Source organism: Neovison vison, chromosome 11 (assembly GCF_020171115.1).
Source record: "Neovison vison isolate M4711 chromosome 11, ASM_NN_V1, whole genome shotgun sequence".
NCBI lineage: Eukaryota > Metazoa > Chordata > Mammalia > Carnivora > Mustelidae > Neogale > Neogale vison.
In genome coordinates this window covers 204,414,994-204,442,453 of record NC_058101.1, presented here as the reverse complement: position 1 = coordinate 204,442,453, position 27,460 = coordinate 204,414,994, and the positions used below count along the sequence as shown (strand labels likewise).

The following is a 27,460-nucleotide window of genomic DNA, read 5'->3' as shown; positions in this document are numbered from 1 at the left end:
GTCCAGAGAAAGATGCCTTGGCCAATATTAAAAGTAGAAAGGTTCTTGATAATTAACCTTTCCTCCTCTACGACCTTGAGGACGAGAGCACGCCATGTGTGTGCATCAAGGCACAATTGTATGTATCGTGCCTTGTCATATACTGAAGGGGTATCTTTCATTTTCCAAATTCTGTCTGCACTGGTCTTAAGTGTGTATATTGATGGACTTCTCTCACTTAAAAGGATTATAAGGTTTCTACTTCCTTTTCAATAAGTATGATAAATTCCGTCTTCTCCCTTACAGATCAGTTTGTGAATTTTGAATAGCTATATTGAATCCCTAAATTACTAAAAATGTCTGCAGGCCCTTTTTCCTAATCAGATAGTGTATGCTTAGAAAATGTAACCTTTTTTGAACTAAAAAATATTAATAATTTGAATCACCATATAAACTCACAAGGTGCCACCTGCAAGTAAGTAAATATACTTTCCAAATATCCAGCGACTTCGCTCCTTTACTAGAGAGAGAGGAAGAACCAAGAGCAGAGTCTGGGCATGTGAGTCTGCACCTGCCCCTTCCAGCTTCTGTGACTGGGAAGAATTCTCTAAATTCCCTTTGCCCCAGTTCTGTTACCTATAAAAGAGGGATAGTAATGGTGTGATTTCATAGTGGTCTTCTTTGGATGATGATTCTCCTTCAAAACTGAGTTGAATCTTTGAGGAATTACAGTGTTTTTGTTTAGAATTTTTCCTTCTTTAGTTTTCAGTAACTATTGATTCACTAACTAGCCAAGCGCCCTGCTAGCTTCTCAAGAGCCATCAATGCATAACCCTTGCCACATGCAGCTCTCTCTGTACCCCCTTCTCTCTCATATATATATGCACACATGTATATACTACATATACATATATATCCACATAATATACATATACATGTATATATATAAATTTACTAGGTTAGAATTTTGAACTATCAAATAGTTTTATCACAAATGCTATTAGCAAGAACCTGCATTTTAACCCTCATGAAATCCATGCTTGCCATTATAGAAAGATCTAAACCAACACAGTAAATAACTAATTTTCTCTCAAAAGAGTCAAGGTCTACCCATGCACACCACTGTTGAAACAATCAATAAATTCCTTAAATTTTTATAAAACAAGAATGCTTATATTAGACCGTTTTGTGCCTTAATGGGTGCACACTAGTATTTTCTATTTTGGATTTAAGATCATAGAGTGCAAAGTTTATGTATTATATTCAGCGTGAGCTAATCATTCCTTGTCTATATGTGTACTCAGCCAATATTAATTGAGGATGATGACATTTATACTTTGATATTTTGAACATGATGATTTTCCTAAGACAGTTTCAGGCTATAAAGTGAACTGTTCTTGAATACATGATAATAGCTTGTACCTAATTTAGGATCTAAGTAGTAATAAAATCCATAATGGAGACTGATGGTATATGTTTTGCTTATGCCTGTTAGAGCAGTTGCTGGTTTTGAAGAGCAAAAGGTTTATATAAAGATGGCATTTAAATAAGCCTGGAAATTGAGGGGAAAAATCTGTGTATTCTGTAAAACCTCCCAAAACAGGAGAAAACACCAAACATTTCCGAATGAGAGGTTCCCAGTTGTTCGTTATCTAGTGGAATTCCTTCATAAGAATATCTGATAGCCGATTCTCACCAACAAAAATGGACTTCAATAAAGCCACGTTTGGAAGCAATAGAATTGTTCACGCCAGCATAGCAACAGTCGCAAAGGCAACGCAACAATCCCTACTTCTACTTATCTTGCAGGCTATTCAAGAGAAAGGTGTAGAACTTCCTTACTGACAAGATCCTGGATTATTCCTTTGGAATGTGTATGTGGGAACAAATACCAATCCAAAAAAGGGGGGGAAAAACCAACCAACAAAAAAACCCCACCCCCTTTACATTTTTTTTAATACCCCCCAACATAGCCAGTTTCTCTTTATAGCATATCTCATTGCTATTTTTAATTTAAATATTCCAGCCCTGAGTCCATTAATGAAGCATCAATGTGTAGCTTCTGGACAGTGTGGTAATAACTGTAAAATGAGAGAGAGAGACTACATGGCATTTAAATAAATAATCCCTAAAAATGGGCAAAGGTGGAAACTGAGGGTCCACTGCCAGCTTTTCAAGGGAGCATCCGAACCACACGGCCACCCTCTAGGACCTACAGAACTGAAAGTGGGTCTGGGAAGAACGTAGGAGAGCAGATGCTAATGGATTCATGTTTGTACTGAGTTACTTTTTATGTATTACTACACATAAAATGCAGATACAGTGCTGCAATTAAAAACCCCCATTCAGGAGTTTTAGAAATTCTGGATAAAATATGTACACAGGATCAATACCTTAAGTTGGAAGAAAAGGGTATTTTTAACGGACGCATCTTTTCCTCTTAATGCAAATGATACTCTTAAACTCCCGATAACTCGTATTGGTATAGAGCTTCTCTCCCACATCTGGATAAAACCTGATTTCCAACAACTGTGCCTGCCAGATATTAATTAGCTAAAGATTCCAAACAAATCACATTCCACTTGTTGAATACATCTGAATGCAATCTTTCAGACTGCTGCTCTGCAAAACAGTATCTCTGGGTTGCATTCCATAGTTGCACATTTTACTTAGGTTTAAATACGTTTTGGTAAAAAAAAAAAAAATTTTCGTGAAGCACTCAGCTCAACTCAGATATAATCTGGGATGTTTTTGCTAATATATATGCTTGTATTATTTCTTTATAAAACAATACAAAATAGATTAACTTGCTGTTTTTTTTTAGAATGGCAACACAGAATTTTAAATCCTGCTGTGCGGGTCCCTGAGAAGGAACTAGGGAAGACCCAGCTCCCACACCGTGCTGGCTCCTTCCACCCGCACTCGTGAACCCAGCAAAGAGGCCGAGCTTTCTTTAGCTCCAACTCCAAGATTTCCAAGGAAGCCCCATTGGGTTTGGTAGTTTTTCTTTCTCATTCCTATCTCCCAAAAAACTATGTAAGGTAAATACTAACATTTAAATAATGTTTAATCCAAATGTTTGGCTCAAAAGCAGATGACTTTCTTCTGCTTCTCTATTTGAGTCATCAAATAATTTATCTTCTGCAAAATTCACTTTCTCCTTTTCAGTTATATCTCTTAAATATACAACTTCTCATAAGAAAATATACTGAAAGCATATGTTTATGAAAGAGGTCAAAAAGACGCCCAATGTACTTCTCAGAAGCAGATAGCTGGGGGACTTTGAAGCAGTTGTGACCTACTAGTTTGTTCTGGAATGCTTCGTGCATCTGGTTTCACTTTTTGACTAATGGCTGTGGCTTCCTCACACGTTCTGCTAACCTGCCCTTCACTGAGCCCCATAAAACAAATTCTAGGAAGTTTTTATAAAAAACTTGGGTTTTAAAATACTTAAGGTACATTGTCCTTAAAATTTATATGATTCTAATTGGTAAATTTTGTTGCTAAAGGATATGTCTGGAACTCCTTTAACAAGACAGAAATTCTTCTTTTTCCCCTACAGAAAATACAGCAATAAGGAACTTCCCCTTTATGTTTGAAAGAGAGCCTCCCATGCTCCCCTTTATAGTATATTGAAAATATAGTATATGAAAATAAAATAAAAAATATACATAGGAAAGGTACTACTTAGGTGTAACCTTTTATGAGTTGAAATACAAGCAAAAATGTTAAATACGCATGAAAACCTTCCCTTCACGAGTTTATGTCTCACTGTCCTTGATGTGCATTTCCATAAAGCCCTGCATTTCTCTTTCACACATTTAGACAACTTTTATTTACTTGACAAATGTTGACTGCCTTTCCCTGCTAACCTTTGTGCTGAGTGCAGGATCTGTTCGTCACATTAACCCTTTATATGGCAGAGTACGAACACCACATGGTGGGTGCTTCACCCCACTTGCTTAATTCAATTTAAATTAAAGTAATCGCTTTTATTATTAAAAGTAGATTCTTCAGGTAGGAGAAGAGCATGATATTAAGAAATCAAAAGGAGAAATGGATGGGACTCTCAGTGACTGAATGTTGGCTTTCCCTTGGCATTGGCTTTTGCTCTTCCCTCCTGATACGTGAACTCTCTAGGTAGTAACAAGGACGCCCGGGCTTTGAACAGCATTTATCAATATGCTGCTTCCTCTCATATCTATAGCTGTGGATCCAATTGCCGTGGCAGAACTCTAGAATCACATGCCCAATCTTCTTCGGGTATCTCTACCCAAATATCACTCCGATTTTTCAAAACCAACACATTCATGGCTCTACCCCTTGACCCTAAATCTGTTCTCTTTTCTTTATTCATGGAATTTAGTGCCTAATGCTTACTATGTGCCAGCAACTGTGCTGTGATCTAGGGTAATGATCAGTCTCCACTGTCATGGAGTTTGGAGCTTAGGGACTAAAGCTGTCAGACAGATGAGGTAATGATGCTGGCATATGGGCATTAAAGGATGCTGCAGACCACACAGCAAGCTGTCTTAGAGGGTGACCTTCATATCTAGGCCTAAAGAGCAGCAGAAATTCTCGATGAGGTGGGTATCGGAAGCTGTGTGAGGAGATGGTTCCAACACAGAGTATTGTAGTGACCCTATGGAAGGAGGTACTGACAACATTTAAGGAGTAGGTGAATTTAGATCCTTGTGGAAAGTAGTATTTGGGAGAAAGCAGTGACAACTGGGACTTCAGATTTAGGCAGCAGCCAGATCATAGCAGGCCTCATAGACCATGCTGAAGGACTGGCCTAAAGAAGACTCCTTAATTAAGGAGAGTGTCGTTCTAAATATGTCACAGCTTAGAGCGTTTGCATAGATCAGTCAGAACACATGTTAGCCTGGGCAGAGACAGACTTCTCATTTAGAAGACAAAAACTCACTCCTGTCATGTGGCCCATGCCTGGGAGGGAGATAGGGAGATACAGGATGGTCACGAGGCTCGCCCACGTGACTAATGAATGTGGCCGACATCAGATGAGATCAGCAGAATGATGACCCTGGGTAGATTCTAGCCATGTTTGGAAGGGAGATTTAACTGGAATTATTGACTGGGCTTTTAGTGAAATGGAGAATAACTGCGATTAACCAAAAAGATGGTGGTGTCACGTACAAAGAGAATACCGGAAGAGGCAGAGGGTTATTTACTTGCTTGTCCATCTGTGTGGGTGTGGTGGGCTTGGGGGAACGGGTCATAACTTCAGCATGGTGCTCATGAAGCAGGATCCACCAGAGGGGAAGCCAAGTCCCAGGTTGGAGTGTGGGAATCAGGAGAGATGTACAACACAAACCAACCACGAGAAGCCAGACCTCAAAAGCTGTATAGGTAAATTCTTATCTTTCCTACGAGCAGATGACCAGGAGGCAGCAGGCAAAATGAATGATTTCAACATCCTAAATCTGCTATAAAAGGCATCCTAAATTCTAGGAAGCCTGGAAGAGCCTGAAAGGATGAAATTCAGTGAGAACTGATTCCGTATGATCAACATGGACTTAGTTTTCTCTTAGAAAAAATATCCTACTTGGGGATACCAGACCTAATTCCTTTTTACCTACACATACCTTAAATTTAACACTCAAAGCTCTTCTTAGCCTGGAAGGCTTCTACTTTCTGAAGCCTGCAGCCTTCTGACTGACACCTCCAACTTGACAGAAGCTCGTGTGCTGTTGTGCAGACACACTTATCCTAGAATAAATGCCTTCACTCTGGCACCCAGTAAGTCCACATGGGACCTCCTCCAGGCACTGGAGGTAATAAATATGCAGTTGTCCCACAGAAACCAGTGGTGAACAGAAGACTACGTTCATTTTGTTTACTAACAATGGTTTTTCTGTTTTCTAAGTTTAGGTTTTTACCTAAGGCAGTCCTGGTGTCATTTGGCACATGTGTAAAATGTGTATTTACTAAGACAATAGTAAGAGGAATAGAATGGTGACTTCTCCTATCAGCTGTGAATAGGGAAAAAAAGAGGAGCATTTTCTCCTCCGTTTGTTCAAAAACAGACATTTAAAAAATACTGTTCTGAAATTTATAGCCCATACTTTGATTAGGCAATAGGCTCAGTTTATTTAAAAATTACACACATGAGTTAACCAACTATATTACTATTGGCCTTTAAGGCAGTAGTTTTAAAATCTGTTTCGACAGATAAGGACACCGCCCTTCCTGGGAACTGTGGGATAAGCACTAGGGATGTGTCCATATCTTCATTTCTTTTTCTCTGGTGAGAGGGTCAGTTTTAATGTGCTTCCAAAAGGGGATGTGTGCCAATTCTGTGCCCGACACTCAGGGAACTGGTGAGCAACACAGATGTGTTCTTGGCTTTATGGAGGAGGTGGACATTCATCAAATAATAATGGCTATATTGTTATAAACTAGGATTATAAGATGAAGCAAATGCTAGGAGAGAAAAGTATGGGAAACTATAAAGCCTTTAAAAGAAATACATGATACAGTCAAGGAGGTCAGAAAGTCTCCCCCAAGGACTCGTTGAGCCATGTGACAGATTGGAAGGACTGGGTACTTCAGCAAGGAAGAGACAGGCAGGTGAGGGAGACTGACCAGTGTGAGCGAGGATGGCGGGCCAGAGGGGACACTGGTTCCCAGAGACTCAGGGAAGTCGACAGCAGTCGGGAGCACCGTAAGTTAAGAACAAGGGGCAGTTATGTCCCATGGTGCCCTGGAGGAAGGCAGGCACTGAACGTTGTGATAGAGACTTAGGTCTTACTCAACAGCAGCGGGCAATCCCTGAAGGGTTTTATGCTGGAGACTGACACCACCAGATTTGTGTTTTAAAAATATCACATTTAGGGGTCATTAAGGGAGTGCATGGGGATGAGGAGCAATGGAAGTGGGAACACAGAGGGGCATGGTTTTTCATTAGCCGGAAAGCATCAGAAGCCTGTTGGGCTACAGTGATGGGGGTTGACACGAGGAGTCAAGATACTGAGGGGACAAGACGGACTTCTGATGTGGGGACAGGCTGGGTGTGTGACAAGAGAAGGGAGACGGCAGGGAAGACGCCTGTGTTTCTGACTAGTGATGAAGTCACACATCAGGAGGGGAAACCACAAGGCCAGGGTGTTGTCTGGGCTGAGTGCGGTGCTGGGAACAGGAAACTCGTCTAGGCAGCTACTGCACAAAACATCTAAGCATCTGTATCTAAAGAAGACGTACTTTGAAATATGTAATTTCAGTATTAAAATAAGGAACATACCTTAACGCATGAGATGTTAAGGTTAAAATAAGACATATTTTTTGAAGAAAATTCATTTTAAAACATTTTTTCTATCAACAAGCCATAATAGAAGAATCTGCAGAAGAAATTAGTAAAGAGCAATAAATAGCTTTACATATTATCAACTAGCAACTGATTTTCACCAAGAAAATAAACTAACTCCTACAGAACAAAATCCTGCTAAAACACTTATTGCTCAGCCTTATACTTTCACAATATGGGCACTTTGAAAATAAAGTTTTATCTAACAACCAAATCCAGTAAGGCATTTTTGAAATGATAAGTAACGAGCTTTTAGTAGATACATCTTATTTGGTGAAATAATTCTTCAAGATCTGTCTTTTGAGGCTATTCTATGTCATCCCATTTTTATTTTTGTTAAAGATTTTATATATTAGAGAGAGAGCATGACAAAGGGGAGGCTTGGAGGGAGAAGCAGACTCCTTGCCGAGAAGGCGGCATGATGCGGGACTCGATCCCGGGACTCCAGGATCATGACCTGAGCTGAAGGCAGTTGCTTAACCCACTGAGCCACCCAGGCACCCCTGTTATCCCATTTTTAAAAGAGATATAGCCTTTCAGTCTTTGCAAAATGTAACTGGTATATCTAGGCCTTTGAGCCTTAAATCAGTATCAACCAAATTGATACCGATTTAAGTCAAACCCCATAATAATGATTTATAGGATACATATCACATTGTTTAATCGAAATATTTAAAAACATGCTAGTAAAGGCATTCCGAAAATGTAATTTCCTCAAACACTCACTTTTATTTTCTCTGACTTTTAAAAAAATGACATTTCAAGAAACTCAGAAGGCCAAAAATCCTTTTATGGAATTTGGCTTAAATATAAAAGCAGCAACATTTTTAATATTAACATCTTTTAAAAAATGAATGTTAGTTTTTTGGAGGCTGTCCTACTGGAATAAATATTTATTTTGATTTTAAAAAAGGATTAAGTTCCAACATTTATTAAAGGATTTTTAAAATCACGTTTTACTTCAGCGTTAAGATAAACACCTATTATCCAGTAAAACCCTTCAAATTCGTAGTATTTTATTCAGAAGAGCGTACACTAAATCTACAGTTTCTTAGCTAACAAATTCCTATTTACTGTTTGATAAAGATGGAGGGGTAAGGGCGGGGTGGGGCGACACAACAAAGGAGTTTCACTATGCTCAATTTCTACAATTATATGTTATCCTATTAAAATATTAGAATTTTATCAAGCACATAAATGTTATCCCATGACTCACAAACATATATTCTACTGATTGTTTCTACATGCACAAATATATTTAGAATTATGCTGCGTCTCTTGCTAATGCTTGTCAGAAGGAATGCTGTGTCATTGTGCTGGCCTGCAGAAGGTAATCAGGACTAAAGAAACTCCTGGCTGTGCTTAACTCTGATGATAACAGCATCACTCCTCAGTTTTGTTTTATTTTTTTAAATCTTTAAAGTTTAGGTACAGGTAAGTTGAAGAGAAAATTCAGTTTTATAGTTTATTTTTTGTTTCCTCTTGCAAGTCTTAGTATCTGAAATGGCTTATTCCATCATCAAACGTATGTACAATACAAAGAAATACAATCTATTTTTCCCAAAAAAGCAGTCTGGATTGTATATTAGGACAGTGTCTCCAAACCCGGAGCCCAAATGATCATCAGAGCAAAAATCTTAAACATTTCTAACCAGATGAGAAAGCACAGTTGAAGAAACTCAGGTAATCTTAATTTTCATTTTCACTTAGTTGTATTAAAATAGGAGTAGATTTTATTAATGGGATCCAAACTTTCATTCAGCTCCAGTCTCTGTGAGAAGCTTTAATGATATGTATTCCAAGCATAGACACTATTTGACTAAAAATGTTAATTTTTGGTCATTCCACATTGTATCAAGCAAACCTCACCATCACATTTTTAAAATTATTTTGAAGGTCAAAGTATAGTTCTGAATGAAGCCAGATTGCCTGTGTTACTTCAACTCTCAAAAGTGATTGGAAAAGCCTTTCAGGCAAACACAGGTTTGACTTTCGGGAAGTTTGCATCAGCTCAGCCCATAGCCTGGGCTTCTCCTAACATCCCTGTGCAGAGGCCAGTGGCACACAGCGCTTTAAGCCACACTTGGTGGTTGTCCTGGTGGTTATCACAGCTCCTAATGTGCCTTCTGATAGCAGCTTCCTCGCCCACAGGTGACCTCAGTGCACGGTAGCGCAGCTGAGCCCAAAATCCGGACCCAGACTGAACCTCGAGATAAGTTTCTTGGTTATTATACTAAAAGCTTCACATCTAATGTGATGGGACTTTACGGGTAACTTGGAATATTTGAGATTCAGCGTCAGAATATTTTCTTGGCTTTCTAAGTGGACACAATGAATACACCCCGAGGCCTGGCTTACTTCAGTACCGTCCCCCGGTTGCACAAAACACAGATGTTTCCTCGCACGCTCTGAATTTGTGATTCGTGCCGTAGCTCTAGAATCAGAAGACTTAACTGTTTAAAAGTAATCGATGGCCAAATGACAACATTCAGATCACACACACACACACACACACACACACACACACGCGCGCACACATTCATACGTATGTTGATTTGTTTCCCTTGGCTGGGTCATCAGAGCTCCTAAAGCAAGAGTAAGTTTCTCTGCGAGATTAAAGCCTCAACACCACAGAGGACTGAGAAGTTCCCTTCACTCCCCAAAGACAATATAAACCGCTCAGAAGGGCAGGGGGACCCGCGCCACGGCAGGGACTGAGCGGGCGGCCCGTGGGGCCAGGGACCTACCGTCTTGCTGAGGTGGCTTGTGCTGGTGTTCATACACTGTAGGCCCTCGCTGTTACAGCAGCCCCCACATCTGTAGACGGACACACATGGAGGTTTAAAGAAGGTGTTTGTGGCAGCTCCAAACTCCTTCCCCACATCTATACACACCTCACGGGGTACGCACTGAGTTTTTCTCCACTCATTATCAATACCTGTCGGGTCACAGGGAAGGCCGTAAGTTACACAGAAGCCAGCGAGGGGGGCAAGCCCGCAGCGAGTTGGAAGTCACGTTTGATCTCAGATATTCAGACTGAAGTATACTACATGAGGTTAAAAAAAGAAATAGTTGACAGGATTCTAAATTGCCCTGAGGATCGGAATGCAATATAATATTTATTTAATACTGAACAGAGAAGCGAAGGATATTTTCTTAAAAAACGAATTTCTGTAGTCCGGTAACAAGGTAAATTAGGATTATGCTTTCTTAAAACAACACCAATTTTTTCTGTAGCACTTATGTTTGGTTTTCTTTGCTTCTGAAAATGAAAATTTAATAATACAGATGTTTGCAGGACCTGTGGAGAGACAGTCACGCTCATTTGCTATAGCATGTACTATTTTTGCAGTTTCAAGGCAAAGATAAACAACATGATTGAATTTTTCTTTCTAAACTGAGATGTAAATGAGGAAATTGCTCTGGGTTTGGGCTGAATTCAAAGATCGTTTTCAGGCAGGCTATCTGGCAGCTTTGGGTAACTCACTTGAAATGCAAGGGTGTTTTCCATCAACTGGGACATGTATCCTGAACCAAGTGTCTTCAGGAAAGTCAGATGCTCTCTCTTGGAATTCTGTTTCCAGTGACCTACAGGCTTAGTTCTAACACTGCGGACTCTTTAAATATTGCATTAGAGATGACGTACTTCTCAACTGTTCTGGCTTCTTTTCCCCAACTTCTCCCTCAAGTAAAACTTTTAGAAGAAAGGATATAAACTATGGGCTATTCAACCTTGAAGCCATTTTGCTTGCATGTCTTTTCAAAATAATTTGCAATCGCAAATCGTGATGGCGATGACTCTCTCCCAACTGAAGGAATTAGTTTTTTTTTTTAAAGTAGCCCACCAAGTTATGCTATTGCCCTTTTATGCAGCAAAATTTCTTGTGAGATCTTTCAGTAGCTTTCCAAAAGTCTAGCTCCCAAGCCAGTTACCTGTGAAACAAGGCAATAAGAAGTCTTGGAAAAGATGATTTGGGGGTGATTTAGAAATTAAGCACTTCTGAATCCGAGTCAGAAAATGTATGTATAGCAATTATTTTGTAAGATACAGAATATTTAAATGGGGAAACTGACCCATTGTGGAAAATACTTCTTCAGGTTTTTAACATTTTGCAATGGAATATCACCTTAATAAAAAAAAAATGTGTTGGTAGGCGTGTACCTTTCTATTTTTATATTTCGAGAATTCCTCTTTACCACTCACAGTGAAATTATAAAATGCTGTATTTTGAAAATCTTCATTCTTATTTTTTTTTCCTTTCAGCCCTAAGGCATTTAGTGTTACAAATGCTGAAATTTAAAAACAAAAACAAAACAACAGGCTGGCAGATTTCACTGGGCTGATATATAAAGCTTATCATATATTTTCTTTCCCATACTTACTTTTCAAGATCTCTGCATTATAATGTGCTGCGGCAAATTTTACAGTCTCTTCTGTTCTCGCATTGATGTTGGGCTGTTCTTTGTAACGCTGCCAGCCGCCCTTCCTTAATTGACACTTGTACATTTTCCAGTATTCTGGGTAGAGTACGGTCATGAGCTCGTCCACACTAGACACTGACCGCAACTGTTCCTCCAAATCTTTGCCTGCATACGCCTGTCAAAGAAACGTGCGTGATCAGTTATCAGATTGAGATTTGAAAACAAATGCACTAAAAAACCCTCTAGGTTTAATGTTATATATGCCAGATCCTTATTAAAAATGTTATTAATTTAAAAAATGTTATTAATTATCCTTGAATTACTTCATTTACTTGGTAAAATTATATTCATATTTTAATTTGAATCAATACCATGATTAAAAATGAAGTACGCACAACCTAATTTGTAAAGTATATATTTGATTTTTAAGAATTTTGTGAGACATAATTTTATTTTTTTCTATTTTTTAAATTATTTTTATTAACATATAATGTATTATTAGCCCCAGGGGTACAGGTCTGTGAATCGTCAGGCTTACACACTTCATAGCACTCACCATAGCACATACCTTCCCCAATGTCCATCACCCAGCCACCCTCTCCCTATCCCCTTACTCCCAGCAACCCTCAGTTTGTTTTGTGAGATTAAGAGTCTCTTATGGTTTTGAGACATAACTTTAAAAATAATTTCCAAAGTAGCTTGTTGGATTTATAGATCTACATAACTGGCAAATTTTTAAGTCTGAGAATGTATTCAGGCCTGTATTATCCTCCAATACATATAAACTGAAGTCCGCTCTAACGCTTTGCTTCACTTTTAGTTATCAGCATCAGTAAAATATAATGGAGCAGGATGCTTGAAATGAGGAAAGTCTGTTTTACAGAAGTAGTTTTAGAATGAATAATTCCACGAAGGATGGGATTTCAGCAACAGCACCCCAGGTTTATATTCTGGCAGAACCTCCAAGTATTTCCAAAAAGCCTGATTGTCAAGATTAATTTTGCTGTGAAAAAGACATGAAACAGTTTGGAGAACATTAATTCTGCTCATAAATAACTGTCCACATTACTGTGTCCAATTAAGTAGACCATCCCATGTTATATTCAGGTAGTTACCATAGATACAAAAAAACCTCAGTTTTCTAAACTATTCTTCGAAATTAAGGGAAAATGGGACATTGTTTAACTTCATCTACAAAGTGAAATACAACATGAAATGTTTATTTTACACTGCCTTGCTTTTCCCAGCTTTTAAGTCTAAAATGTGGGAGGAAATGCTTTGGACACTGGTTCTTACAGTTTAGCATGTGCAGGAATCAGCTAGAGAGTGACCACCCCCACTGGGGGGTCTTGGATGGAGATCAGTAGTCTACATTCTGGGGCGTCTGGGTGGTTTGGTGGGTTAAGCTCTGCCTTCGGCTCAGGTCACGATCCAGGGTCCTGGGATGGAGTCCCGCTTCGGGCTCTCTGCTTAGCAGGGAGCCTGCTTCCTCCTCTCTCTCTGCCTGCCTCTCTGCCTACTTGTGATCTCTGCCTATCAAATAAATTAAAAAAAAAAGTCTATAGTCTAACAAGTTAGAGTTGGGCAATAAAATTGGATAATACAAGTGTTAATTTTAGGATTTCCCCTTCCTTTATTTATTGTGTCAGTGAAGTATACACTTAATCTCTTTAGGTCTGTGTTCTGAAAAGAGGGATATTAATCCATAACCTTCTGGAATTCCTGATATGCCATCTGGCTATACAAATATAATTCCCTTGAATAGATGGAGGGTGGGGATGGAGAAATCGCAGTAAATGAAAGCGACAACATCTCACACAGTTGTCCCGTTGTTTATGAAATATTTGTCTCGGGAAAATCTCATCAATGACACAACATTCAAGAATCAAAAACGTCCTGGAATCTTAAGAGGATTGCAAGTGGAGAGAAAGGCTGCAAAAGTACATGGGTAAATTTTTGGTCATTACTACCTAAAACGCAATGTCACGGATGGGGATTCCGTCTGTCTCTGCTAGCTTGAATAGCCCTCAAACAGCAGGAACAGCATGGGACTGTGTGACTGGTGGGTCCCTGGGAATCTTTTCCCCATAATTCGGCTGGAATTAAAGTCAAGTCGTGACCTCAGCTGATCACACGAAACTCACAGGAACAGGCATGAGTGTTCCCTCCGCCAGGAAGAGCTTCAGGACCACACCCACCAGTGTTACATGACAGAAGGAGAGGAACACGCCAAGCCGTACGGCACAGAGAGACTGTGGGGAAGTGGGGCTTTCAGTGAAATATTATTCGAAATTTTAAGACAAATCAAAATTGTGCTTCACGTTTTGTACTTCGAAACTTAGGGAAAGTAACAATAATTGTATCTAGGACAGAAAATGCCATTACTTGTTAGATAAATAGAAAAATATAAGCATGCAATTCACAACAGAAAAAACGCAATATAAAAAAGTGGAAAAAAAGTGCCAAAGCCAACCTACAACATAGGAATAGAAAATAAGGTTTTATTTATATTCTTTGGCTGAAAAAAAGGCTTTTTATGTAAACTATCTATATGGTAGAAAATACTGGAAACAATAAAGTAGGGAAACTATTTGCAATATACATCACAGATGGAAATGGACTAATATTCTTAAAATACCTCATGAACATGATAATGACAAAAAATAAACAGGTGCTTCAATAGAAAAATGGGCAAAGATCTTAAACTGAAGATTCACTGAGAATAAATATGTTAGTATGTATTTGGCGATGGTAAAAGTGAAGGAAGCCCTAATTTCTTTCAATCCTGGTGGGAATATAAATTTGTAAAGCAATTTAAGGCAAATGTATTATTTCAAATTGGAGAGGGTTGAGTTAAAAACAAGATCTATTTTAGACAGCAAATTCACTTTGGAATTAAATTTTCCATCCAACAGAAGTGAGACTATCATTATGCCAGATATAAGTACAAACTCATCATGGGGCTATCTATCATATATGAACTTAAAAACAATCTGTACAGACAATAAAAAAAACTGATTAAATAGTACAGAGTACAAACATAAATGTAATAATACAATAACTGAGATATGTAAAGAGGTTCATAAGTGCTTTATGAAGAAGTATACAATTTAGACACAGTACACAGATGTTTATATACGTAGTAAATATTTTTATAAAACCAAATTCACATATAGATTGTATGCATATATTTGCATATATAGACAAGAGTAAAACATATGCAGCTGCATATATATATATAGATATACCTATCTATATATATATTCTCCAAATTGCAGAATTAAGGTAATTATTATGTCCTTCTTTATAAATTTTTATACTTTAAATTTTATTTTTTTAAATTTTTTATTTTATTTTTTTTAAGGATTTTATTTATTTATTTGACAGACAGAGATCACAAGTAGGCAGAGAGGCAGGCAAAGAGAGAGAGAGAGAGAGAGAGGAGGAAGCAGGCTCCTTGCTGAGCACAGAGCCCGATGCGGGACTTGATACCAGGATCCTGGGATCATGACCTGAGCTGAAGGCAGAGGCTTTAACCCACTGAGCCACCCAGGCGCCCTAAATTTTATTTTTTTAAAAGGTTTTATTTATTTGAAGGAGAAGGTATGAGTGGGGAAAGGAGCAGAGGGAGAGGGAGAAGCAGACTCCCCGCTGAGCAGGGAGCCCAACTCAGACTCAATCCCAGGACCCTGAGATCATGACCTGAGCAAAAGGCAGACACTTAACTCACTGAGCCACCCAGGCACCCCTGTATTTCAAATTTTAAATAGTGTACATATATAGTTTTGAACAACAGAATGGCAGTTTGAAAGTAATTGTCTCTAAATGTACTGGCTCTTATTTCGGCCTTCATTTGCTTTTTTTTCCTTCTGTTTCTATAGAGCATGCTTTTGACATATTAATTTATAGCAAACACTGGCAAAAGCAGAAGCTGTCATAGACAAAATGGTATTAGAATAGCTTGATACTGAGTAATTAATTTATTTATTCCCATTAGACTTTAATTATTATATCTGTAGAAGAAAAAGAATCCTTAATATCAAAAGACCAGATTTCCACCTTGGCAAAAAGACCTATTTAACTAAGGAAAATTAGATTTTGTTTTTTCAAGTCTCCCTCTATAAAATGGAAATCACAGTATCTTTCTCATAGAATTTTTGTGATGATCCAAATAGACATTTAATACAGAAGTATGTTACACATCTTATAGGTAAGGGTGAATAACTTGTCATTATAACCTCTTTAGACGGCAAACGCACAGTACAGATAGTTTTTTAGGTAAACCAAAAATTTTTACTCGATTTTGAACTGTAACTCTCAGTATTGTACCAGTTCTGGCATCATATTTCTTTCAATGTGTCTTCTGCATTTTTGTTCTAAATGAGTAGCAACCTGGGAATTCAGCATCGTCAGCTAAGTGATATGGCCCATGTGTGACTCTGGAGAAGACCCCAATCTTAAAGATAAAACAGTGCCAGTTTGCCACGGTACGTTCACGTTCACATTCTACTTTTAAGGAATTCGAAGGGGTCCCAGTAAACCTAGAAGGAGTTCTGAACCAGGAACACCCTCAAATCTTTGAAGCAGAAGTGTATCTGTGTGAAAGGTTCCTTCTCAAAGCTTTCTCTTTTTTCTTAGTACGATATCCTTAACTCCCAATGTTCTATTAGTTTTAGGTGTACAACATACTGATTCAAAAATTCTATATGCTTCTCAGCGGTCACCATGGTAAATGTAGTCACCACCTGTCACTGTACAACTTTATTCTAGTATTACTGTCTACAGGCCCCATGCTAAGGTTTCTATCTCCATGACTGACTTATTTCAAAACTGGAAGTCTGTACCTCTTAATCCCTGCTTCTATTTCAACCATCTGCATGTGCACCTCACCCCTGGGAACTACCAGCTTGTTCTTGTATTGAAGAGTCTCTTTGTTCTGTTTTGTTTTTTTAGATTCCATAGTTCCATGTAAGTGAAACCGTATGGTATTACCTTTCTCTGACTTATGGTGTTCAGCATAATGCCATCCAGGTCTAACCATGTTGTTGCAAATGACAAGATCTCACTCTTATGGTTCGGGAATATTTCATCGTGTGTAGTTATATGGATGTGTGTGTGTGTGTGTGTGCGTGTGTGCACACGTGCGCAACACATGGGTAACTTCCATATCTTGGCTATTATAAATAATGCTACAATAAACATAGGGGTGCACATATCTTCTCAATCTAGTGTTTTCATTTTCTTTGGGTAAAATAGTAAAATTACTGGACCATACAGTATTTCCATTTTTAATAATTTGAGGAATCTCCGTACTGTTTTCCACAGTGGCTGCACCAGACTACACTCCCACCAACAGTGCACGAGGGTTCCTTTTCTCCGAACCTCACCAACACTTGTTATTTGTCTTTTTGATACTAGCTATTCTGACTGGTATGGGGTGGTATCTCATTGTGGTTTTACTTTACATTTGATCATCATTTGATGATTAGTGATGTTGAATATCTTTTCATGTGTCTGATGGCCATTTGTACATCTTTAGAAAAATGTCTCTTCAGATCCTCTGCCTATTTATTAATTGGATTGTCTGCTCTTTTCTGGTATTGCATAAGTTGCTTATATAATTGAATATTAATTCTTTATCAAATATATCATTTGCAAGTATCTTCTCCCACTCAGTAAGTTGCATTTTCATTTTGTTGATGACTTTCTTTGCTGCGCCATGGCTTTTTATTTTGTTGTAGTCCCAACAGTTTACTTTGGCTTTTGTTTCTCTTGCTTGAGGAAACATGTCCATAAATATGTTGCTATGGTTGACATCTAAGAGATTACTGCTTACTTTGCTTTTTGCAGTTTTATGTTTTACACCTAAGTCTCGAATCCATTTTGAGTCTATATTTGTGTCTCGTGTAAGAAAGTGGTCCAGCTTCATTCTTTGCATGTCCAGTTTTCCCACCACCATTTGTTGAAGAGATTTTCTTCACCATTGTGTATTTTTGCCTCTTTTGTAATAGGTTAATTGACCGTATAGGTGTGGGTTTATTTCTGGACTCTATTCTGTTCCATTGATCCATTATCTCCTTTTGTGCCAGCACCGTACTGTTTTGGTCACTACTGCTTTGTAGTACATCTTGAAACCTGGGATTATGGTACCTCCAGGTTTGTTCTTGTTTCTCAAGAACATAAAATAGCTTAAGCTATTTTAGGCCTTCTGTGGTTCCATATAAATTTTAGGATTATTTGTTGTAGTTCTGTGAAAAATGCTATCAGTATTTTGATAGGGATTGAACCAAATCTGTAGATTGCTAGGTAGTATAGATATTTTAACAATATTAATGCTTCTACCCCATGAGCATGGAGTGTCTTTCCATTTGTTTGTGTCATCTTCACTTTCTTTTGTCAGTGTCATAGTTTATGGAATACAGGTCTTCTCCTTAGTTAAGTTTATTCCTAGGTATTTTATTTCTTTTTGGTGCAATTGTAAATGGGATTATGTTCTTAATTTCTCTTTCTGATATTTTGTTATTAGTGTATAGAAATGCATCAGATTTCTGTATATTAATTTTATATCCTGTGGTTTTACTGAATTTTGTCATCAGTTCTAGTAGTTTTTTTTTTTTTTTTTGTGGAGTCTTTAGAGTTTACTTTGGGGGGTTCTATATATAATATGTCATCTCCAAATTGTGATATTTCTTCCTTACCAATTTGGATACCCTTGTTTCTTTCTCTTGTCTGATTGCACTGGTTAGGACTTCCATTACTATGTAGAATACAAGTGTTGAGAGTGGACATCCTTGTCCTTGATCTTAGATAAGAGCTGAGTTTTTCACCACTGAGTATGTTAGCTGTGGGTTTTACATATATAGCCTTTGTTATGTTGAGGTATGTTCCCTCTAAACCCATTTTGTTGAGAGTTTCTTTTCTTTCTTTCTTTTTCTTTTTCTTTTTTTAATCATGAATGGAGTAGTATTATGCCAAATGCTTTTCCTGTATCTATTGAGGTGATCATGCAGTTTTAAACCTTCCTCTTGTTAATGTGGCATATCACATCAATAGATTTGTGAATATTGAAAGACTCTTGAATCCTTGGAATAAATCCCATCTGACTATGGTGAATCATCCTTTTATTGTGTTGTTGAATTTAGTTTGCTAATGTTTTGTTAAGGAATTTTGCATCTGTGCTTGGCATCTAAGTCAGAGGTACTGATCTGTCATTTTCTTTTTTTTGTAGTATCTCTGTATTCAGGGTGCTACTGATCTTGTAGAACAAATCTGGAAGTTCTCCTTCCTTTTCTATTTTTTTGGAGTAGTTTGAGAATAGGTATTAACTCTTCAAAGTTTTGGTAGAATTTATTTGTGAAGCCATCTGGCCCCGGGCTTTTGTTTGTTGGAGTCTTTTGATTACTAATTTAATTTCATTACTAGTAATCTCTATGTTCAAATTTCCTACTTCTTATTCAATTCTGGAAGATGCATATTTCTAGTAATTTATCCATTTCTTCTGGATTGTCCAATTTGTTGGCAAATATTTTTCATAATATCCTTATAATTCTTTGTATTTCTCTGGTATCGGTTTTTGTTTCTCCTTCTTCATTTCTGATTTTATTTGAGTCCTTTCTCTTTTTCTCTTGATGAGTCTGGCTGTTTTTGATTTTGTTTATCCTTTCAAGATTCAGCTCTTAGTTTCATTAACTGTAGTATTGTTTTCTTTTGTCTTTTTCTTTCATTTATTTCCATTCTAATATTTAGTGCTTCCTTCCTTCTACTAGCTTTGAGCTTTGTGTGTTCTTTTTCTAGCTCCTTTAGGTGTAAGGTTAGGTTGTTTGAGAAGATTCTTCTTGAGGTAGGAGTGCATCGCTATATCTAAATGCTTTCTTGAGTCTTCATGTTCATCAATGTTTTCCAGCACATTGAGGGCCTTTGTTTGAATGTTATATATTCTTTTTATTTTTCCAAAAGAATTTAGTACATCTTACAATAGGAAGGATATTAAAAATGGATATTCAACTGTAATAAAAACCTTCAAGTAATCTAAAAATGAATATAATTTTGTACTCTATCCTTGGAGGGATTAATTACAAGGGCCCAGTGATGACTCTTAGGAAATGTTCAGTCTGTGTGCATTTGCAAACAGCCACCTATGTGACATTCCATGGAGGATTTTGAGTGCTATGGAAGTCAAGTTGAGTGTGCAACATCAAAGACGGGGAGCTACCATCAGGAACCAAACCGTTGATAATTCGTGTACCTGAAATACATTCCCTTTTTACCCTAACAGAAGAATGATGATTCCAGAAGTTACATGATGAGAAAGAGTTTTGGGGATTCACCTTCAATCTGTAATTCCCTTAATTATGAAGAATCATAGCATAAACTGAACACCTGAAGTGGCATTGACTGTGGATCCTAATCACCTTTACATTTTACACACCTAGTCTGCAAAACCTAGGTTTCCTCCTCCTTCTCTTTGTTGATTAGCGGTTGTTCAGACACCTGCTAGGGACAAATCAAGAGTCCATGTAGGTTGTCCTTCCTCCCCCAAACTGTGACAACCCAGAGAGTCAATGATAAGTAGCAAGTAAGTCACTTAGGATTTATGTCAGTAATAACCAATGAATGGAAAATTGGTTTTTAGAAAACCCTCCAAATCCAATGTCAGTAATCTCTTCAAACAACAATCTTAAATTAAATTGCTATGTTGTATCTAGACTTGACACTCATTTGATAATATTATGAAGCTGAAAATTCATGAGGAAATGCATATACTTTAATTATGGGAAATTTTCTTTCACTTAGAAGCATAAATTGTTACCAGAGAGTAATAATCAGAATTGAAAGAGTGGGCAAGACTCCATCCAAGACAGGTTTGATTACACTACTTTATTTTCATGAAATGGCCAAAAATGTCAAAGGCAAATCTGTTTGGTTGTCCCATATATCTATACTTTGAGGGAGAGGAGGTAAAAAACTTATTGTTCAAACTGGAAAATAAGGGGTGTTTGCATTTTTTTCATAAACTGTGTATATTTTGTCTTTAAAAGTCTGGCTCAAATTCTACTTTATATTTGAAAAGGGTATATTTTCATGGACAATTTCACAAGACAAAGCAAAAAAATTATTTGGTCAAATTATCAGTTTAATAAAACAAGAAATTTACTAAAAGTTGAAAAGAAAATATTTTTCATATTATTCCCATCATATACATCATTCCTTTGTCCTAGGAAACCAAATTATCTGTAGAGATCAATTTAAGGAAATTATCAAGATCAATAACTCTGTATTACCATTGGGTTTTCTTTCTTTCTTCTTTGAAAATAGGGTCAGATCCAATCATTAGAATAAGTAGTTGCTGAAATTATTGTTTCCCTAATACAGCAGAGGAAATGTTTATTCAGTCCTTTTTCCTTAACAGGGGCAATTGTATGACAGGTGAACTGTGGGGTGTTCTGTTTCCTTCAGACAACTATCCACACTAGGCAAATTTGTAAATTTTACAGTATATTTTGATTAATGAAAAACACCTTTTAAAAACCAAAATCTGGAAAAGGTGGCAGAATGTAGAGAGCTTTGGATTTGAAAAATCATCCAATACGTAGCTGTAAAATTCATTTAAAAAATCACCCTTTAGTAGAGTCATAAATAAATATGTAAGATGAAATGTTATCCTTCTAAGGAATAGGAACTTGTAAACGTTTTATATAAGCTTAGGTCATTCTACCTAATGTTTCAGGGAGGGTTTCAGAGTCAGGTATTTCCCCCCACAGATTAACCATCACCCATGTCTACACCAACCTGATATGCCACAGATAAGTATACCCTGAAAGCAGACATTTACATTTCAGTTTAACACTAAGTTTTTTATTGGAAGTTTTAAGTTTCAATTTTTTTCTTAATCCCCTGAAATATTTTATTGTAAATTTTGAAAATAAGGCCATAATAAAGAATGGAATCTTTTTATGTCTATTATTAATAGCATGGATCGCTCTTTTTTCTTTTCCAAAAAAAGAAAAGTCACTTTTTTAGTTTATCACATATATGAATTAAATTAAAAAATCAAATATTTAAAAAATCAAATATTTATCTCATTATCTAAGTAGACTCGTAGAAGATATTTTAAATATTCACTTTCAATTGTTATTGTGGAAACAACTTTCTAATTTAATGCCAAAGCAGACAATCATATTTGCATAATCCACAAAATGGACAAGATAGCTCTATATACGCTGACTACTTGCACCCAACACTGAAAACCACTCACTTCTTATTTTTGAACAGAATTGGTCGTCCTTATAGAATGACAAACTGATCTCAGAACTATTAATTCCAACCTTTGTCCATGTACAATGGCAAAATAAGCACCAGGCAGATGAAGCGAGAAATCAGGAATGCTTTTACTGACAACAAGGGACCAAGGGACTAAAACCATTCACTCAAGAATGACTGACAAGCAAGGAACTAAAACATATTACTCTAATATTCCAATATTTACATATTGTAGAGCAATGGCTTTAAACCAGGGATGATTGTCCCCTTGGGTCATTTGGCAACATCCACAGACATTTTGACTTTTCAGAACTATGGGGTGATGCTACTGACCCTAGTTAAGTGAAGGCCAAGAACCCTGGCAACCGTTCTAAAATGCACAAGACAGCTTCCTAAAGGGAAAAAAAATTATCCAGGCCAACACTCACTGGTGCTGTTTGTTGGGAAATTGCAGCTGAGTTAGAGTGGGCTTTGCCACATATTAGCCTCTTAAAAATGTGTCAGAAAGTTAAAATTTGCATGTATTTTACTTTTTAAAATCCCCAGTCAGAACGACTAAATGAATGAATTTATGGTTTTAAAATATCCCCTGCAGGTGGACTTAGTAACATTCTCAGAGATACTTTTTTATCTTCAAGGGTAACATCTTTTCTTTTTACACAGGCATTTCTCAAAGCCCTGTTTCCTAAGAAGAGAATGGAGTAGTTTAGACACAGTCTTCCTAGGTGAGTAAATTCAAAACATTTCATAATTATTTTCCTTTGATTGCTTTCATGTTTTCTTTTGAAGATTAATTTCAAAATCAACTTATACATTTTTTTCGATGATGCTCTTTTAGAAGGTTATTTTGAAATTACAGAATGTAGTGGGTTATTATAAGATTTCTTTTCAGTAAAAGTTTTTCTTTGATATTTTAAAGGCTAATTTATATTACTGCTGCTTAATTCTGGAAGTAATATTAATAATACTTTTAAAAGTCCTTAAAAATATTCACACAAGAAAGTGAATATAATATATAATATATATATTATATATTATATAATATATAATATTATACATATAATATATATAATATTATACATATAATATAGGACAGTTTCATAAATTGTACAAATTGAACACACCCCTGTAATTGTCCCCAGATCAATGATACAGAGTATCAACCACATTCCAGAAACTTTTTTTTTCTCTCAGTGATTATTCTCTACCAAATATTGTCACTTTGTTATATTTCTGCATTTCTGTTTTCTGCCAACATAGTTTTTAGTCTTTTTCAAATTTTACATAAATGGTATCCAAGAACATACAGTATTTTCCGTTGGGTCCTTTTCTCATGCTTTCGTTTGTGTCACTCATGTCTGTCATGAAGCAGCTGGTTTTCCTGCTCTCTTGCTTCTCATTGTATGACTTACTGTAATTTATTAATCTAATCTATGCTCAGTGTGTCTTCTGATAGACATAATATGAATGCAGGGGTGGTCTCTAGAAATAGACTAGAAATAGGTTTGGTGGTTCATGAGGTATGCAAATATGGAGAGCTTATAGATAGGGCCAAACGTTTTCTAAAGTAATTGTGCCAATTTATACTCCTGAGGGCTGTGGACAAGAATCCCTGGCTCCTTATCTTTACCAACAACTAGCAGTTTTTGGTTTTCCATTTTAGCCATTCTGATGGGGTTGTGAGAACACTCGTGTGGTTTTAATGTGTAGTACGCCTCGATGACAGATGATACTGAGCACTCTCATGTTATTTGGACATTGGGTTATCCTCTTCTAAAAACTGCCAGTTAAAAGCTATTTATTCATCCCTGTTGGCTGTCTTGTCATTGATTGGTAAGAGTTTTTAATGGACTCTGGAAATAAGCCATTTATCAAATATGTGGATTGTAAGTATCTTCTTCCGGTATGAAACTCATATTCTCTCTCAGTGGTATTTGCTAAGAGAAATTAAAGAAAATCCACATAAATGAAGAGACTTGTCATGTTCACAGACTGGAACATTCAGTGTTATTAAGTTGATAATCCTCCACATGTTGATCTATAAATTCAACGCAATTCCAGTAGAATTTCTTACAGAAATTTCAAGCTGATCCTAAAATGTGTGTAAAGAATCGAGAATAACTAATTTTATTTAGAAAAAGAACAACAACCTTGGAGGACTCACATTTTATCAGGTCTCCAACTTTTTACAGTAATCAAGACAGTCTGATACCAGCTTAAAACTACACTGATAGATTAGAATACAGAATGCAGAAAGAAACAAATAAAAAACATCTAGTCTGATGATCAATAGATTTTTGACAAAGTTTCCAAGGCAAATAAATGCAGAAGAGGTAGTCTATTCAATAGAAGGTGCTGGAACAATCAGTTAGTTAAATGCCAAAACAGAAATAGTAAAAAACAACCAGAAAACCCACAAAAAACCCAAAACCAAAAAACAAAAACCAAACCAGAAAACAAAACAACTTAGACCCTTTTTTCTCACAGACTTATAAATCAATACAAAATAGATCATATACCTTAAAGTAAGCATTAAAACTATAAACATATTAAGACAAAATGTAGTTTTACCTTTGTGAAGTTGGATTAGGTCACAGTATCTTAGATGTGACATCAAAAACATGATTTATAAAAGAAAAACTGTAGGCCTGACTCATCAAAATGGAAACTTTTGTTCTTCTAAAGACATCAGTAGAGGCACCAGGGTGGTTCAGGAGGTTAAGCCTCTGCCTTTGTTTCAGGTCATGATCTCAGGGTCCTGGGATCCAGGCTTGCATCAGGCTCTCTGCTCAGCAGGGAGTCTACTTCCCTTCCTCTCTCTTTGCCTGCCTCTCTGCCTACTTGTGATCTCTCTCTGTCATATAAATAAATAAAATCTTTAAAAAATATTTTAAAAATTAAAGACATCAGTAAGAAAATTAAAAGACAAGCCAAACATGGTGGTAAGATGTTTGAACATCATATTTCTGATAAAGAACTTGTATCTAAAATATACCAAGGTCTTCAAAATAAAAAAAGAAAGACAACCCAAGTTTTAAAAAGGTGGGAGACAGAAGACTTGAATAGATGTTGGTCCAAAAAAGATATTCAGATGGCTGATAGGTAGTTGAAAAAATGTTCAACATCACTAGTTACTAAGGTAAATTATGCAAATTAAGCCCCAAGTTTTCATTACACACACCCACCAGAATGACTATAATTCAAAAGAATAACATACCAAGTATTGGTGAGGAGGAGGAAAAACTATAACCCCCCATTTTGTTCACATGAATGTAAAATATATACTTTGGGAGCTAGTCTGACAGTTTCTTAAATAATTAAACATATATTTATATGGCCCAATAATTCCACTGCTAGTGATACGTCCACACAAAGATTTATATGTCAGTGTTGACAGTCACATTATCCATAATAGCCCAAAACTGGAAAAGATTTTACAAACCTAATAACTGGCTAAACATGAGTAAAATGTGTTATATTACATAATGGAACACTACTCAGCAATTAAAAGGAATAAACTACTGATAGATGAATGAACCTCAAAAATAAACATGCTAAGTGAAAAGAGCCAGACACAAAAGACTATGCATGATATAATTCCATTTATAAAGAATTTCTGGAAATTGCAAAACTATAGAAAGGAAACACAGATTGGTGACTGCTTGAGGGTGGGAGCAGGGATTGAGCACAAGGATGCTTTTTGGGGTAGTAAAGATACTATAAAACTGGACCATGATGGTTGTTGTTTATCTAAAAGTCATTATCTATTTACAGTGAGCAAATTTCATGGTATATGAATTATACTTTAATAAAGCTCTTAAGAATGGAGATTCTTCTCAATATCCCCACTTGTGATGAGCACTGGATGTTATCTGGAAGTGTTTAATCACTACAACTGAAACCAATATTACACTGTGCATTAACTAACTGGAATTTAAAGAAGAACTTTAAAAAATGAGATTCTTCTCCAAAATGAGGGAATAAGCCACAAAAAAGACCTACAACCCAGGAAATTAGCATTCTCATACTGGAAAGACATGAAGAGATGTACCTAGGACTTGAAACTTAACTATGGCAGAGGCCTCCAGAAGATAAAAAAGAAAAAAATTTGTAATTTCTAAATTAACTGCTATGTTTTGTTACCAATTTTCAGTGGCCTCTTTTACTTATTTTGGAAGGACTGTAGAACATTCGTGGCAGGGCCAAGCAAACAGAAATAAATAATTATTAGTTCTAAAAAACCCCAAAAATTTGTACAAGAAGAAAAGTTACTCAACGATAAATAGTACAGTGCATGATAAAATAAACAAGGTACATCTACCCTCACATTCGGATATACTGTAGTTCCTTTATGAAGATGAGTGGATAAGAAGTGTGTGTATGAGATGCAGAGGATGAGTCGATCAAAGGAGGGATATGGATCAGATCCTTATCTTCTATAATAACAAGACAATAAATAAATCTAAATGCAAAATATCAAGAGAGCACACTGAAATATGGAGGTAACTACCAATAACAACCATCAAAAGACCTGAAAGAGGTTGTATCTGGAGAACAGGACTTAGGGATATGAAAGGCTGTGCCAGAGGATACTTTTTCATTAGCAGAACTGTGATACCATTTTACTGTTAACTCTTCCCATGTATCATTTAATAAAAAGTTAAACTTGCCATCATTCAAGAATTTGGTTGAAAGGCACAACCCAATCTCTTAGCATATGAATCCCACAACAGTTATGGAGAAATCCTCCATCATACCCATCCAACTTCTCGCCCAACTTCTATCCCTGATGTCCCCCAACATGAATCTGTACCAAATGGTTCTCCTTGTGCCCAGGTGTAACTGGCCTCATTATGCAGTCGCTCTGTGTCTCCTCAAATTATTTCTTTCCTCTTTTCAGCCATGAAAATGATACCTATAGTTCAAGACCAGGTTTACCTGTTAATTTCACCCTGAATTTTTCTTTAGCCATTTAAACAAACTTCCATGAACATGTTGGCTCTTGATTATTCACTCTTTCAATGTGCGGCAACTGTAGTCCTCGTACTTGCTGAATTCTCTTTTGTAAGAAAAACTATTCTGTTTGTAGACATGGAGATTGGTAAATAGACTGGAGGGCTGTGGAGTGCTAAAATGTAGAATACTTGGTTTAGATTAACAAAGTGTGAGAGAGGGACGTGTCTGCGTGAATACAGAGTTTCTGGCATGAGTGACAAAAGGTGAAGGCAGAATACTATGGGAGGACCCGATCTAGCTGCTAAGAAAATACAGAGTGAGCACACAGCCATGGAGAACCTGGTCTGGGAGCTCCCAGAGCTGACACTGAAATTCCAGAGCATGAACCAGTGAAATGGCAAAAGGACAGTTTGGAGGAGCTGGTGTCATGAAATTTAATTTAAGGTAAGGGAGTGTTTCTGAAAGGAGGGAATGGCTTAAAATGAAACTTAAATTCTTCTGCATACCTTGTAAGATGAC

The 27,460-nt window shown here is 36.8% G+C and overlaps 1 protein-coding gene across 1 annotated transcript in view; it reads right to left on the bottom strand.

Annotated features, from left to right (window-relative positions):
* Positions 1-27,460, bottom strand: part of VEGFC (vascular endothelial growth factor C) — a 101,703-nt gene that overhangs the window by 24,048 nt on the left and 50,195 nt on the right. Inside the window, exons 2-3 of the mRNA XM_044225698.1 lie at positions 11,687-11,900; positions 10,051-10,241 (exon numbers count right to left, since the gene is read on the bottom strand). Of these exons, the coding sequence (XP_044081633.1) occupies positions 10,051-10,241; positions 11,687-11,900 (405 nt within the window). The remainder of the gene's footprint in view (positions 1-10,050; positions 10,242-11,686; positions 11,901-27,460) is intronic.